This window comes from Engraulis encrasicolus, chromosome 19 (genome assembly GCF_034702125.1).
Source record: "Engraulis encrasicolus isolate BLACKSEA-1 chromosome 19, IST_EnEncr_1.0, whole genome shotgun sequence".
NCBI classification, from domain to species: domain Eukaryota; kingdom Metazoa; phylum Chordata; class Actinopteri; order Clupeiformes; family Engraulidae; genus Engraulis; species Engraulis encrasicolus.
Genome location: NC_085875.1, coordinates 50,414,423 through 50,427,006, shown reverse-complemented (window position 1 = coordinate 50,427,006; position 12,584 = coordinate 50,414,423). Strand labels below are relative to the sequence as shown.

Genomic DNA, 12,584 nt, shown 5'->3' with positions numbered 1-12,584 from the left:
AATGGAAGTGAATTCAAGCGGAGTCCTCCTGACTTGACATACATTATGCTCTGGATTTCACATATGATAGCAGTGAATTTTAAAGATCTGGATTGGTGTCGGAAGACCACTCATTTTCATCAGGCAAAAATGTTATTTTAGTTTCTTTGCGAGGCTAGGTAATAGACAATGTGCGACATGAAGTGAGGTTGAAGGTGCGCACCGCGGCAACCACAACATTGCTTATAATTAAGTCTGAGGTACAGTATATGTGTGATCTAGGGGGAAAGGACAGGTGGATCGGAAATACTTCTTTGAGACAACTTAAGTTGTGCTATTGCGCTATTAAATACAGGTTGTATTGTATTGTATTGTATTGTTTTGTATATCTGGTATGAAATTAAGTCACAACTAATTATGTTACGACTGTCTTAGATATTTGTTGTGTGTCTGTGTTTGTGTGTGTATGGGAGGGGTTGTGTGAGCGAGTTAGTTGAGCATGACAATGTACGGGGCCAGGGTGAATATGCATACTTACTGTCTTCTTTTCTTTGTTAGTATTTTGCTAATTAGTGGTCACAGTGTACTGATGTATGATTGGTAAATAGTCTCTCTCTCTCTCTCTCTCTCTCTCTCTCTCTCTCTCTCTCTCTCTCTCTCTCTCTCTCTCTCTCTCTCTCTCCCTATTGCAGGTGATGTTCAAAGCCAAAGCGAAGTATTCACCGGAACTCAACAAATACAAGTAAGTCAAATGATGATGTGTTCCTCTGTGACGTTAATTACTTAGAAACACACACACACACACACACACACACACACACACACACACACACACACACACACACACACACACACACACACACACACACACACACGCATACACACACAGGCTCCGCAGTGTTAGTATAGTACTATTAGTAAAGAGGGTGGGAGTTATGTTCAGTCTGCCTCGTCCTTGATGATAGTGAGGTCGCAGAGATCAGAAGAGCGGGTGGTTTTTAATGCCTTGTCTTGTACATAGCTCTCTGAAAAATTAAAAGACATTTGATCAAAAAAAAGAAGAGTGGGTGGTATTGCACTGAGGAATGGATGGTACGTTACTTAGTTATTACACTGTGGTTGAGTCATTATTACACTGTGGTTGAGTCATTATTACACTGTGGTTGAGTCATCCGCTACACTGGCGGTTCCCAACCTTTTGAACAAACGCATCCTTGACCTCATCATAAGCCTGCCAGCGCACACCAGCCCCCCCCCCCCCCAATAGTACTATAAATTGAAGTAGATGAATGCCTCCCACATGCAACCAAGTGCTGCCCCCTGTCAACTGTATACCTCTCAACGCCCATCAAGGGCTCCCCAATGCTGCTACAGCTATTCTCATCTGGGAGAGGGGTTAGGAATTTGGGGGCAAGGTGAGGGGTAAGGGGTAGGGGGTCGAGATCATATCTGCAGGGCTTGAGATTTGGGTTTAGGGTAGGGGATGTGGAGGAGAGGTAGTGGGTGGTTGGTTCTTGATATCATCTGAGTGGTTGGTTGGTAGGTGGGTGGTTGGTTTGTCAATATGAAAGGATCTGGGCTGTCTGAACCCTTCTGACATTCTGACGTTTCATCCATTTTCCTCTCCATCACTCCTCCTTCTCCACATCCATCTATCCATCCATCTCCCCTCCATCCCTCCCCTCTCTGTGCAAATCCTCTCTCTCCCCTTCCCCCACTCCTCCATTCCCTTCTCCATCCCTCCTCTCTCTATCCCTCCTCCTCTCCTTCTCCTCTGTGCTTCCGCTCTCTCGCTGCCTGTGCAAATCCTCACTCCTCCTCCAGCATCCCTCCATCTCTCTATCCCTCCTCTCCTGCTCTCCTCTTCTCTCCTCTCCTCTCCTCTCCTTTCCTTCCTCATGAGCCATCCGTCTTTCTATCTCTCCTCTCTCCTCCTCTCCTCTCCTCCTCTCCTGCTCTCCTCTTCTCTCCTCTCCTCTCCTCTCCTCTTCTCCTCTCCTTTCCTCCCTCATGAGCCATCCGTCTTTCTATCTCTCCTCTCTCCTCCTCTCCTCTCCTCTCCTCTCCTGCTCTCCTCTTCTCTCCTCTCCTCTCCTCTCCTCTTCTCCTCTCCTTTCCTCCCTCATGAGCCATCCGTCTTTCTATCTCTCCTCTCTCCTCCTCCTCCTCTCCTCTCCTCCTCCTCCCCTCCCCTCTCATCACTCTTCCTCTCTCTCATGAGCCCTCCATCTATCTCCTCTCCTCTCCTCCTCTCCTCTCCTTTCCTCCCTTCACTCCTCCTCCATGAGCCCTCTGTCTCTACTGTATATCTCCTCTTTCCTCCTCTTCCTCTCCTCTCCTCTCCTCTCCCGTCTCCTCCTCTTCTCCTTTCCTCTCCTCCCCACTCCTCCTCTCCTCCTCTTCTCCCTCCCCTCCTCCTCCTCTCCTCCCTCCCTCCTCCTCCTCTTCTCCCTCCCCTCCTCCTCCTGTGTGGTTCTGATCTGGGTCGGCAGCCTGTGCGGATCATAGCTTTGATCCGGTGATTAGAGCCTGATGAATAGGGGGGCGGCTGCCCAAGTCAATCCCCCTAAGGCCCCAATCACCCCCCACTGTGTGTGTGCGTGTCTGTGTGTATGTGTGTGTGTGTGTGTGTGTGTGTGTGTGTGTGTGTGTGTGTGTGTGTGTGTGTGTGTGTGTGTGTGTGTGTGTGTGTGTGTGTGTGTGTGTGTGTGTGTGTGTGTGTGTGTGTGTGTGTGTGTGTGTGTGTGTGTGTGTGTGTGTGTGTGTGTGTGTGTGTGTCTATCTGTGTGTCTGTCTGTGTGTCTGTCTGTGTGTGTGTGTGTCTGTGTCTGTCTGTGTGTGTGTCTGTCTGTGTGTGTGTGTGTCTGTGTGTGTGTGTCTGTGTGTGTGTGTGTGTGTCTGTGTGTGTGTGTGTCTGTGTGTGTGTGTCTGTGTGTGTGTGTCTGTGTGTGTGTGTCTGTCTGTGTGTGTCTGTCTGTCTGTGTGTCTGTCTGTGTATGTGTGTAGGTGTTTGTGTTTGTGACAGACGCTGACCTTTTTGTTTTCCAATACGTTCACAGTGGCCATGTTTACATGTTTTTAATTCCAAATAAATAATTCAGAATTAAATTGTTCTGTTTACATAACATTGAGCTGTGCTGTGTAATCACTGGTGGGGGTGCTGTGTGCGTGTGTGCGTGTGTGCGTGTGTGCGTGTGTGCGTGTGCGCGTGTGCGCGTGTGCGCGTGTGCGCGTGTGCGCGTGTGCGCGTGTGCGTGTGCGCGTGCGTGTGCGCGTGCGTGTGCGCGTTAGGGCTGCACAATATATCGAAAATGTATCGAAATCGCAATATCAATATCAAGAGTGCCGATATGCGTATCACGAGAATGACATAATTATCGATAACAAGTAAAACATTTTCTGTGCTGTCCAATCACTAGCTGAATGTCAACAAACGCACGAGAAGCCCGTCACGACCACAGCCGCTCCCCCCATACAGACCGAGAAACACACTCGGCTATATTTCTAAATATCGTTTAAATATCGTTATCTAGGTATTGCATGCTGTTATCGAATATCGATTTTTTTCCCCCTGATATCGTGCAGCCCTAGTGTTCGTGTGCACGTGTTTGTCTGCGTCTGCGTCTGTGTGTGTGCGTTTAGTTCTTTACATTGAGCTCTTTAATTGTATGTGTGGGGTCATGTATATGTGCACACAAGAGATTTGCTGTTAATCTCTTTACTCTAAGTACCTAACACAGCCATGGACATGTACACTCCACTAGAGAGGATGATTGTTAATGCGCACATCACACTGCAGTTGGCACAGCAAGCAGCAGAATCCAAAGCCATTTGTAAATGAGAGTGTTTCAAAAGTTAAATGAATCTATAGTGTGTTTGAAAAATGAAATGAATCCATATTATGAATTTATACTGTAGATTATGGACTGTTGAATGATAGCATTCAGTGATATCATTCAAAAAAGTTGGGATGAGCTCTGCTCCTTTCTTTTTCCTTCTCTTGCTCCTCTCCTACTCCTCTTCCTCTTCTTCCTCCTCTTCCTCTTCTTCCTCCTCTTGATATTCATTTTCCTCCTCCTCCACCCGCTCCTCCTCTTGCTCCTCTTCTCGCTCCTCTTTTCCTCATCTTCATCCTCCTCCTCCTTCCTCTCCTCCTCCTCCTCTTCCTCCACGTCATCCTCCTCCTCATCCTCTACTTCTTCCTCCTCTTCCTCCTCTTCCTCCTCTTCTTCCTCATCTGCCTCCTCCTCCTCCTCCTCCTCCTCTTCTCTCATATTGTTCCACCCTTTGTCCTGCTGTAGATAGTGTTGTGTTTGCAAATAAATTACATCTAAGGCATCATAGATGGTCATTGAACACACACACTCAATATAATAAAATATGTATGATGTGTATGCAAGTGACATTGATTGTATTGGATTGGTGATTGGATTGAATTGAAGATGAGAATAGATGTGTTGTCATCGTCCTCTCTGCCTCTCCTCTCCTCTCTCTACTGCCAACCTCTGTCCTCACATTCTTCATTTGTTATTTGTTTCCTTTCAATATCCATATCCATGTTCTCTTACACATTATTTCTCTCTCTCTCTCTCTCTCTCTCTCTCTCTCTCTCTCTCTCTCTCTCTCTCTCTCTCTCTCTCTCTCTCTCTCTCTCTCTCTCTCTCTCTCTCTCTCTCTCTCTCTCTCTCTCTCTCTCTCTCTCTCTCTCTCTCTCTCTCTCTCTCACTCTCTGTCACACACACACACACACATGGATGCATAGATGCACACAGGCATTAAGCCGAAAGCCAAAGTGATAAATGGTTGTGCAAAAGGCATAATGTTCTAATGCATTCTAACCAGGTTACAACACAATGGCAATGCTTTCATCTGCTCTTGCAAAACACTCTCTTCTTTCCCCTCTTGCCTGTACACCACTCTGTACTTTCTTCTTCTCCTCTGATTTCCTATATCCTTCCCTTTCTCCATTCAACTCCACTGCACTTCTTTGCATCTTGTTTTTTCTTGCTTATTTTCCTTCTCAACTAGAGAAAGCAATGTGGGGGTTATTATAATATATATATAATATATATATATAAAAGTCTTGTCAGTGTAATGAAAAGCTGCACTGAGTGTTTTATGCCGGTTGGCACTGACAAACAAATGGTTGTTTTACTGAAGAGAAATGTTTGAGAAATTGAGTGTACTGCTGTGTGTTAACGGATTTGTCAGTGGCATTATTAAATGCTTTACTCTCAATACAAGTGCACGTGCCAGCTTGTTAATCTTTCCACCTAACCCTTGAACATTTAGAGTGATGATCTTTTCCTCACGCTGTGTGTGTCTAGAGTCATGGAAACCAACAGGGTGGGACAAAGGGGTCAGGTGTCCCAGGCCCAGAGAGTAGGAGGGCCCAGAATGGGGTCCTCATTATATTGTATGCAGGGCTTGACATTAACTTTCTTTCACTTCTTGCTCACCGGTCACAGTGGCGACTGGTTTTCCAGAGTCACTAGCCATGCAGCCTGTCTACTAGCCGCAGTTTTGTTGTCTGTATTTTCAGACACATAATACAAAAAATGAAAAAACAAGACAATATGAACATAGTGTGTTAAATGAAACTACCTGCCTTCTCTTTCTCTCCTCTCCTCTCCTCTCCTCTCCTCTCTTCTCTTCTCTTCTCCTCTCCTCTCCTCTCCTCTCTTCTCCTCTCCTCTCCTCTCCTCTCCTCTCCTCTTTTCTCCTCTCTTCTCTCCTCTCCTCTCCTCTCCTCTCCTCTCCTCTCCTCTCCTCTCCTCTCCTCTCCTCTCCTCTCCTCTCCTCTCTCCTTGTCTCTCTCCTCTCTCCTTGTCTCTCTCCTCCATCTTTGTCTCCTTCTCTCTCCTTCTCTTTCTCTCCTCCTCTTCCTATGCTCCTCTCCTGTCCTTCTCTTTCCCTCCTCCTCTCATCTCGTCTCTCTTGGATGCTACTGTGCCTGGCTGTCCTGTTGGACAGTGTGTTCTTCTTAGTGCGCGAGCGTGATCTGTGCGACGCTGAGTCCAATTAGTACAGGAGTGTTAAGGACAGGGTGCCACTGCATCTGGCGTTCATCCTAGCCGGTCTCTTCTTCCTGGTAGTGAATGTGACGTGTGTGGTGCTGAGACGTGGTGCTGTGTTAAATCCTCTCTCTTTCTCTCCTCTTTCCACCTCTCCCCTCGTGTTTATCCAGGGTGCAGCTGCATCTGGCGTTCCTCCTAGCCAGGCTTTTCTTCTTGGTAGTGAACATGACGTTGCTCAGTTCTGGTCCGGCAATGGCCTAAGACATGTTCCTGTGTTAACTCCTCTCCTCTCTCCTTCTCGTTATCTCCTCTCTCCCCCTCTCCTTCTCTCCACTCATCTCACTGCGTCTGGTGTTCCTCCTAGCCAGGCTTTTCTTCTTGGTAGTGATCATGACGTTGTACAGGTCTGGTCTGGCAATGGCCTAAGACATGTTGTTGTGTTAATTCCTTTCCTCTCTCCTTCTCTTTCTCTCCTCTCTCCTCTTCTCCCCCTCTCCTCTCTCCTCTTCTCCCCCTCTCCTTCTCTCCACTGGTCTCCAGGGTGCCACTGCGCCTGGCTTTCCTCCTAGCCAGCCTCTTCTTCCTGGTAGTGAACGTGACGTGTGCGGTGCTGGTGCGTCAGGAGCTTGGGGAAGCCATGGCCAAAGACGTGGTGCTGGTGCGCGTGCTGGTCAACGACAGCCTCTTCGTGCTCTGCGCCATCTCCCTCGCCGTCTGCATCTTCAAGATCGCCAAGATGTCCTCCGCCAACGTCTACCTGGAGTCCAAGGTGAGGGGCAGCCCCCCACCTGCCAGGGGGGCCCTGATTGGTCAATTGTGACAAGATGCCATATTGAAAAAAATCATCTGCTATCTTGAGAACAGTTGGTAGACATGTTATCCTTAATTTCTTGCTTGAAATTATGACATTATGATTTCGATAAATTTATCACAATTTGTATTCCTGGGGGATGACAGCAACCTGTAGCCTAGGGGCCCCAGACCATCTTAATCCGGCCCTGTGTTGTCAGTACAGTCCAAGGTGACAAGGGGAAGGTCACATACTATATGAACTGGACTGCCATCCCACACCTAGCCCATAGGGATAAATATAACATCAGTCCACCTTTTGCAGCTATCACAAGTCACATATTAGGTGGTATTGTTTCCTGTGTTATTTCATCACTGGTACAGTATCACTGGTTCCCATGGCAACCCATCACTGGTACAGTATCACTGGTTCCCATGGCAACCCATCACTGGGATCAGCAGTTGCCATGGTCGTGATGCAAGGTGACCGCCAACGGCCTCGTTTACACAAGACATTTAATTCAGAATTAACTCAATTCAATTTTGAAAACATCATCTAAACCAGTGGTTCTCAACCTTTTTTGAGCAAATGCCCCCTTGGCCTCATCACAAGCCTTCCGACCTCCAAGCCTTGACCTCATCATAAGGCTGACAACGCCCCTCATAGGATTAAACATTTCAATGGACTAATGCCCCTCAATCGCAACTAAGCACCGCCCTCTTAGCTGTATCGTTGTCAACGCCCCCCTAGAGCTCCCCAACACCTCCTGGGGGGCTGTACTGCCCCCGTTGAGAAACACTAATCTAAACGGTTCACAATTCAGAATGAAATGAAAGTGCCGAAGTGTAATCGTGTGTGTGTGTGTGTGTGTGTGTGTGTGTGTGTGTGTGTGTGTGTGTGTGTGTGTGTGTGTGTGTGTGTGTGTGTGTGTGTGTGTGTGTGTGTATGTGTGCGTGTGCGTGTGCGTGTGCGTGTGCGTGTGCGTGTGCGTGTGCGTGTGCGTGTGTGTGTGCGCATGCGTGTTGCAGGGTACGTCAGTGTGCCAGGCCAGTGCTATCGGCGCTGCAGTGATCCTGCTCTACTCGTCTCGTGCCTGCTACAACCTGGTGGTGGTGTCCCTGTCACCTGATGACCGGCCCAGCCCCTTCAACTACGGCTGGTACAATGTCTCCGACCAGGTGAGCACGCACGCACACACACACACACACACACACACACACACACACACACACACACACACACACACACACACACACACACACGATTACACTTCGGCACTTTCATCACTTTCACCTTTACTGCTGTCCTTGTGTTCCACCTGAGCCCCAAAGCATATCTGTCCAATCAGAGGGGTAGACTAAGAAGCCGATTCTGGAGTAACCCTGAAAAAAAATATTATCAGCTATATATTTCCCCAGAGGATCAATAAAGTTACTCTACTCTACTCTACTACTACATATTACTTTTCAACACCTTGACAAACAAATGTTACATATACACCTGTGCTGCTGTACCTGAACACCACCTGTGCCCCCAAATACTTCTGTCTGTATTGAGTGTGGCTCATCTCTGTTAGTTCATGTTTCTGTGTGTGAGTGCTGCCTGCCCACATTGTTTTCTGTGCATGTGTCTGCCATCTTTTTTTTCCTCATGATATCGCTGATCGAATAAACACATAAATACCTGAGGAAGGAATTGCAATATGTTAGGGGTGGGGAACCTATGTCTCAAGGGCCGTTTACTGCAGTTTCACATGAAATTACACGTTTAGTAATGTTAGAAATTACATTTGCAATACATTTAAGTTATATTTTCAGGGGGTCTGTTGTAAAGTTGGTCGCCTTCAATATACTGTAGGCATGAAGTGCAGGGGGAAATCCTGCTTTGTGTTCATAGGAGGACTTTATAAAATTTGAAGTGGCCCCTGGAATGAAAAAGGTTTCCCACCCCTGCAATATGCAGTGGCAGAAGTGGGGAAACTAACAAGTCTCATAGCAACTAGGTGGGCTATGTTTGTGTTTCTCCCCAAGTCAAGCTTTCCTCTCTGTAAACCATCTGTGGCAGTAGACTAGAGGACTTGATCCTCGCCTGCCTGAACCTGCTTTCACCCTCTGCCCGGCCGAACCTGCTCTCCCCCACTGCCCGGCATTAATCAATCCGTCCCAGGGGATTTAGGCGCGCGGGTCGGCCGGGCACTGCGGCTCTGTGGGGGAAAGGTCTTTTGTTTGACTAAAAATAACAAAGTCAGCTTGGCTGATCACAGCTCTTCTCCCATCACTCTGGGCTCGACTGCTCTTGTCTTGTCTGCGATTTACTGTCTTGTCTTGGCTAGTCTTGACTGTCTTGTCTTGGCTAAGTACAGCTCCAAACGTAGAGAAGACGCGCACACACTATCGCAATGCATTACACGCTGAAGAAGGGCTCTGTCTGAAACGTTTGTGGGCGAATAACCAAAGGAAAAATCTGGAGAGTGCTGTCGTGCCTCCTTCATTCATTTAAGGACAGCTCCACTCTGATCAGTTTAACTCGACTGGTTTGGCTTGTCTTTCAATTGATCTTGACTTGTCTCAAGCAGCCTGGTTGAGCAGGGTTTCAGCCAGTTCAACCCGACAGCTGGTCCTGTGTTATCTGGACTCCACTGGTCTTGTCTTGGCTGGCTCAGACTGCCATCTTTTTCCACATGATTTATTTTCTAACAAATACACACGTCAATAAGTAGGGGAGGGATTGCAATAGTGAGTGGCAGAATTGGACAAACAAACAAAGGAGTTTTATATAACAACTAGGTCTCTTGTCTCTTTTCGGCTTGACTCGGTTGTTCTCATATGGGTTTGACTAGTCAGGTCTGGTCTTGTCTTGTGTGGTGTGGGTGTTGTTGCCAGGAGCGTGTTTGGTCTCTGACCTACATTGTGTGGTGACTAGGAGACTGGCGGATAGCGGCCAACCGAGAGAGAGAGAGAGAGAGCATGCCTCCCCTCTTGCCTGCTCTCTTTCCTGAGTCATCGGGGGTTTCGGGGCTATACTGTCTGGTTGTTTGTCTTCTGGCCATGTTTGTCTGGGTGTCTGTCTCCCTGAGTATGATATCTGTCTGTCTGTCTCCCTGGGTATGCTGTCTGTCTGTCTGTCTGTCTGTCTGTTCGTTTGTCTCTCTGAGGATAATGTATTTCAGTCAGTGGTGAGGCATAAGTCATATTCACATAAGACCTGACTGTGTGTGTGTGTGTGTGTGTGTGTGTGTGTGTGTGTGTGTGTGTGTGTGTGTGTGTGTGTGTGTGTGTGTGTGTGTGTGTGTGTGTGTGTGTGTGTGTGTGTGTGTGTGTGTGTGTGTGTGTGTGTGTGTGTGTGTGTGTGTGTGTGTGTCTTCTCCAGGCGGACGTGGATAAGATCAGTGGGGAGGCCTACGTCATATTCGGGGTGATCCTGTTCTTCTGGGAGCTGTTGCCCACCAGCCTGGTCGTGCTCTTCTTCCGGGTCCAGCGGCCCAATCAGAACCTGGTGAGAACCACTTCCTGCTCCATCTCGACCAATCAATGACCGCGTCTCAAAGTGAAGTGTGCTGCCCTCTGGAGTGTCACAGACTTGAAGTCGCACACTCGCAAGACAAGGCTCAAAGCTTGACAAGCATTTCAAACAAATAAGAATGGAACATGCTTGGAAGCGTAGAAGTGAATGTTATAGCGGTTCCGTTTTGGCCACTACACACTTATTGTCAACTGATTTTAAATTGTTAACATGATCGATGGCACTTGGTAGATTTTGAAGCATACTTCACTTTGGGACAGTACTTGGAGGGTCTCGATGGCGTGAAATCCTCGGAAAATAGGCAAGCCAACGGCTTATGTCATGTCTACAACCACTTCTTGCTCCATCTCGACCAATCAATGCTTGTATCTCCAACCACTTCCTGTTCGATGTCGACCAATTAATGGCCATGCCTGACACCACTTCCTGTTTGATTTTTGGCCAATCAATGACCTGCTGACCTGAGCACGGATCCTCGGGGGAGTGTTCTTCCATGCTGTGTGGCTGTGTGTGGTGTGTTGAGGGCGGAAGACACTAGCTCAATACTGAGTCAATACCAGGCAGAAGTCCTTCGACCCTGCGACCCCACGTGTGTGTGTGTGTGTGTGTGTGTGTGTGTGTGTGTGTGTGTGTGTGTGTGTGTGTGTGTGTGTGTGTGTGTGTGTGTGTGTGTGTGTGTGTGTGTGTGTGTGTGTGTGTGTGTGTGTGTGTGTGTACACGCTCTTGCTTTGATCAGGTTGTTTTACTTGTTAGAAGCAGAAAAAAATACTTGCTCCATAGACAAACGTTTTAAAATGAATCTAAAATTCCTAAATTCAAAAGTTAAAAAAGTTCTTCTTTTACGTCTTTCTTTTAGTTTGCGTTTTGCTGTCGTAACTTTTCTACTCTCATTTGGGTCTACTTCTTATTGCCTTTACTCTAGCCATTTCCCAATGTGAAGTGTTCTAGCCTTGGTAGTGTGAGAAATGCCTAGTGATTGCATACTCCACTGAGTTCCCCAAAGAGTATCCAATCACTGTGCGTTTCATGCACTACCAAGGCTAGAACACTTGACATTGGGAAATGGTGAATGTCTCTTCTCTCTCCAGGCCTCTGGTGGTGTGATCAGTAGTCACAACTTCAGCAGTAGGGCTTACTTCCTAACCCTTCAAAGCCCATGCCTTTAGAAGGATATGTAAGGGTTAACTTGACATCTCTCTCCTCTCCTCTCCTCCCCTCTCGCCTCCTCCACTCCCTCTCCTTCTCTTCTCTTCTCTTCTCTCTCCTCCCATCTTCTCTCCTCTCCTCGCCTCTTCTCTTCTCTCCTATCCTCCCCCCTTCCTCCTCCTCTCCTCCCCCTCCCATCTCCTCTCCTCCCCTCCCCTCTCCTCTCCTCTCCTCTCCTCCCTCTCATCTCCTCTCCTCTCTTCTCTTCTCTTCTCTCCTCTCCTCACCTCTGCTCCCCTTTCCTCTCATCTACTCTCCACTCCTCTTTCTCTGTCTCCTCTCCTCTCCTCTCCTCTCTTCTCTTCTCTCCTCCCCTCTTCTCTTCTCTCATCTCATCTCCTCTCCTCTCCTCCCCTCCCCTCTCCTCCCCTCTCTTCTCCTCTCCTCCCCTCCTCTGCTCCCCTCCCCTTTCCTTTCCTCTACTCTCCACTCCTCTTATTCTCCCTCCTCTTATCTCCTCTCCACTCCTCTTTCTCTCTCCTCTCCACTCACTCCTCTTTCTCTCTCTACTCCTCTCCTCTCCTCTCCTCTCCTACACCCCCCCCTCTCTCCTCTCCTGCCCCCCTCTCCTCTCCTCTCCACTCCTCTTTCTCTCTCTTCTCCTCTACACCCCCCTCTCTCTCCTCTCCTCTTCTCTCTCCAGGCTCCTGGAGGGATGATCAGTAGCCATAGCTTCAGCAGTAGAGCGTACTTCTTCGACAACCCGCGACGTTACGACAGTGATGATGACCTGTCACGAAGCATCAGCTCCAGAGGAGACCGAGGCAGGTGGGTACTGTCACTCTGACACACACACACACACACACACACACACACAAATACACACACACACACACACACACACACACAAAGTAGCCTGATTGAGCATTGGTGCATAATGTACCTTTTTAGGACAGGCTATATTTTGCCGTATTTCGAGGCCTCTTCAAATATTCCACTTCAGGAGTGTGTGTGCGCGTGTGTACGTGCGTGTGTGGGCGAGAGCGTGTGTGCCTGTGTGTGTCAGTATGTATTTGTGTTTGTGTGTCATGTGCTTCAGGCTTCAGTCCACACCTGTACTAACCACTTTG

The 12,584-nt window shown here is 48.0% G+C and overlaps 1 protein-coding gene across 1 annotated transcript in view; it reads left to right on the top strand.

Annotated features, from left to right (window-relative positions):
* gpr137c (G protein-coupled receptor 137c) overlaps positions 1-12,584 on the top strand; it is a 48,224-nt gene that overhangs the window by 32,364 nt on the left and 3,276 nt on the right. Inside the window, exons 2-6 of the mRNA XM_063184646.1 lie at positions 672-721; positions 6,537-6,765; positions 7,815-7,964; positions 10,156-10,281; positions 12,158-12,282. Coding sequence (XP_063040716.1) covers positions 672-721; positions 6,537-6,765; positions 7,815-7,964; positions 10,156-10,281; positions 12,158-12,282 — 680 coding nt within the window. The remainder of the gene's footprint in view (positions 1-671; positions 722-6,536; positions 6,766-7,814; positions 7,965-10,155; positions 10,282-12,157; positions 12,283-12,584) is intronic.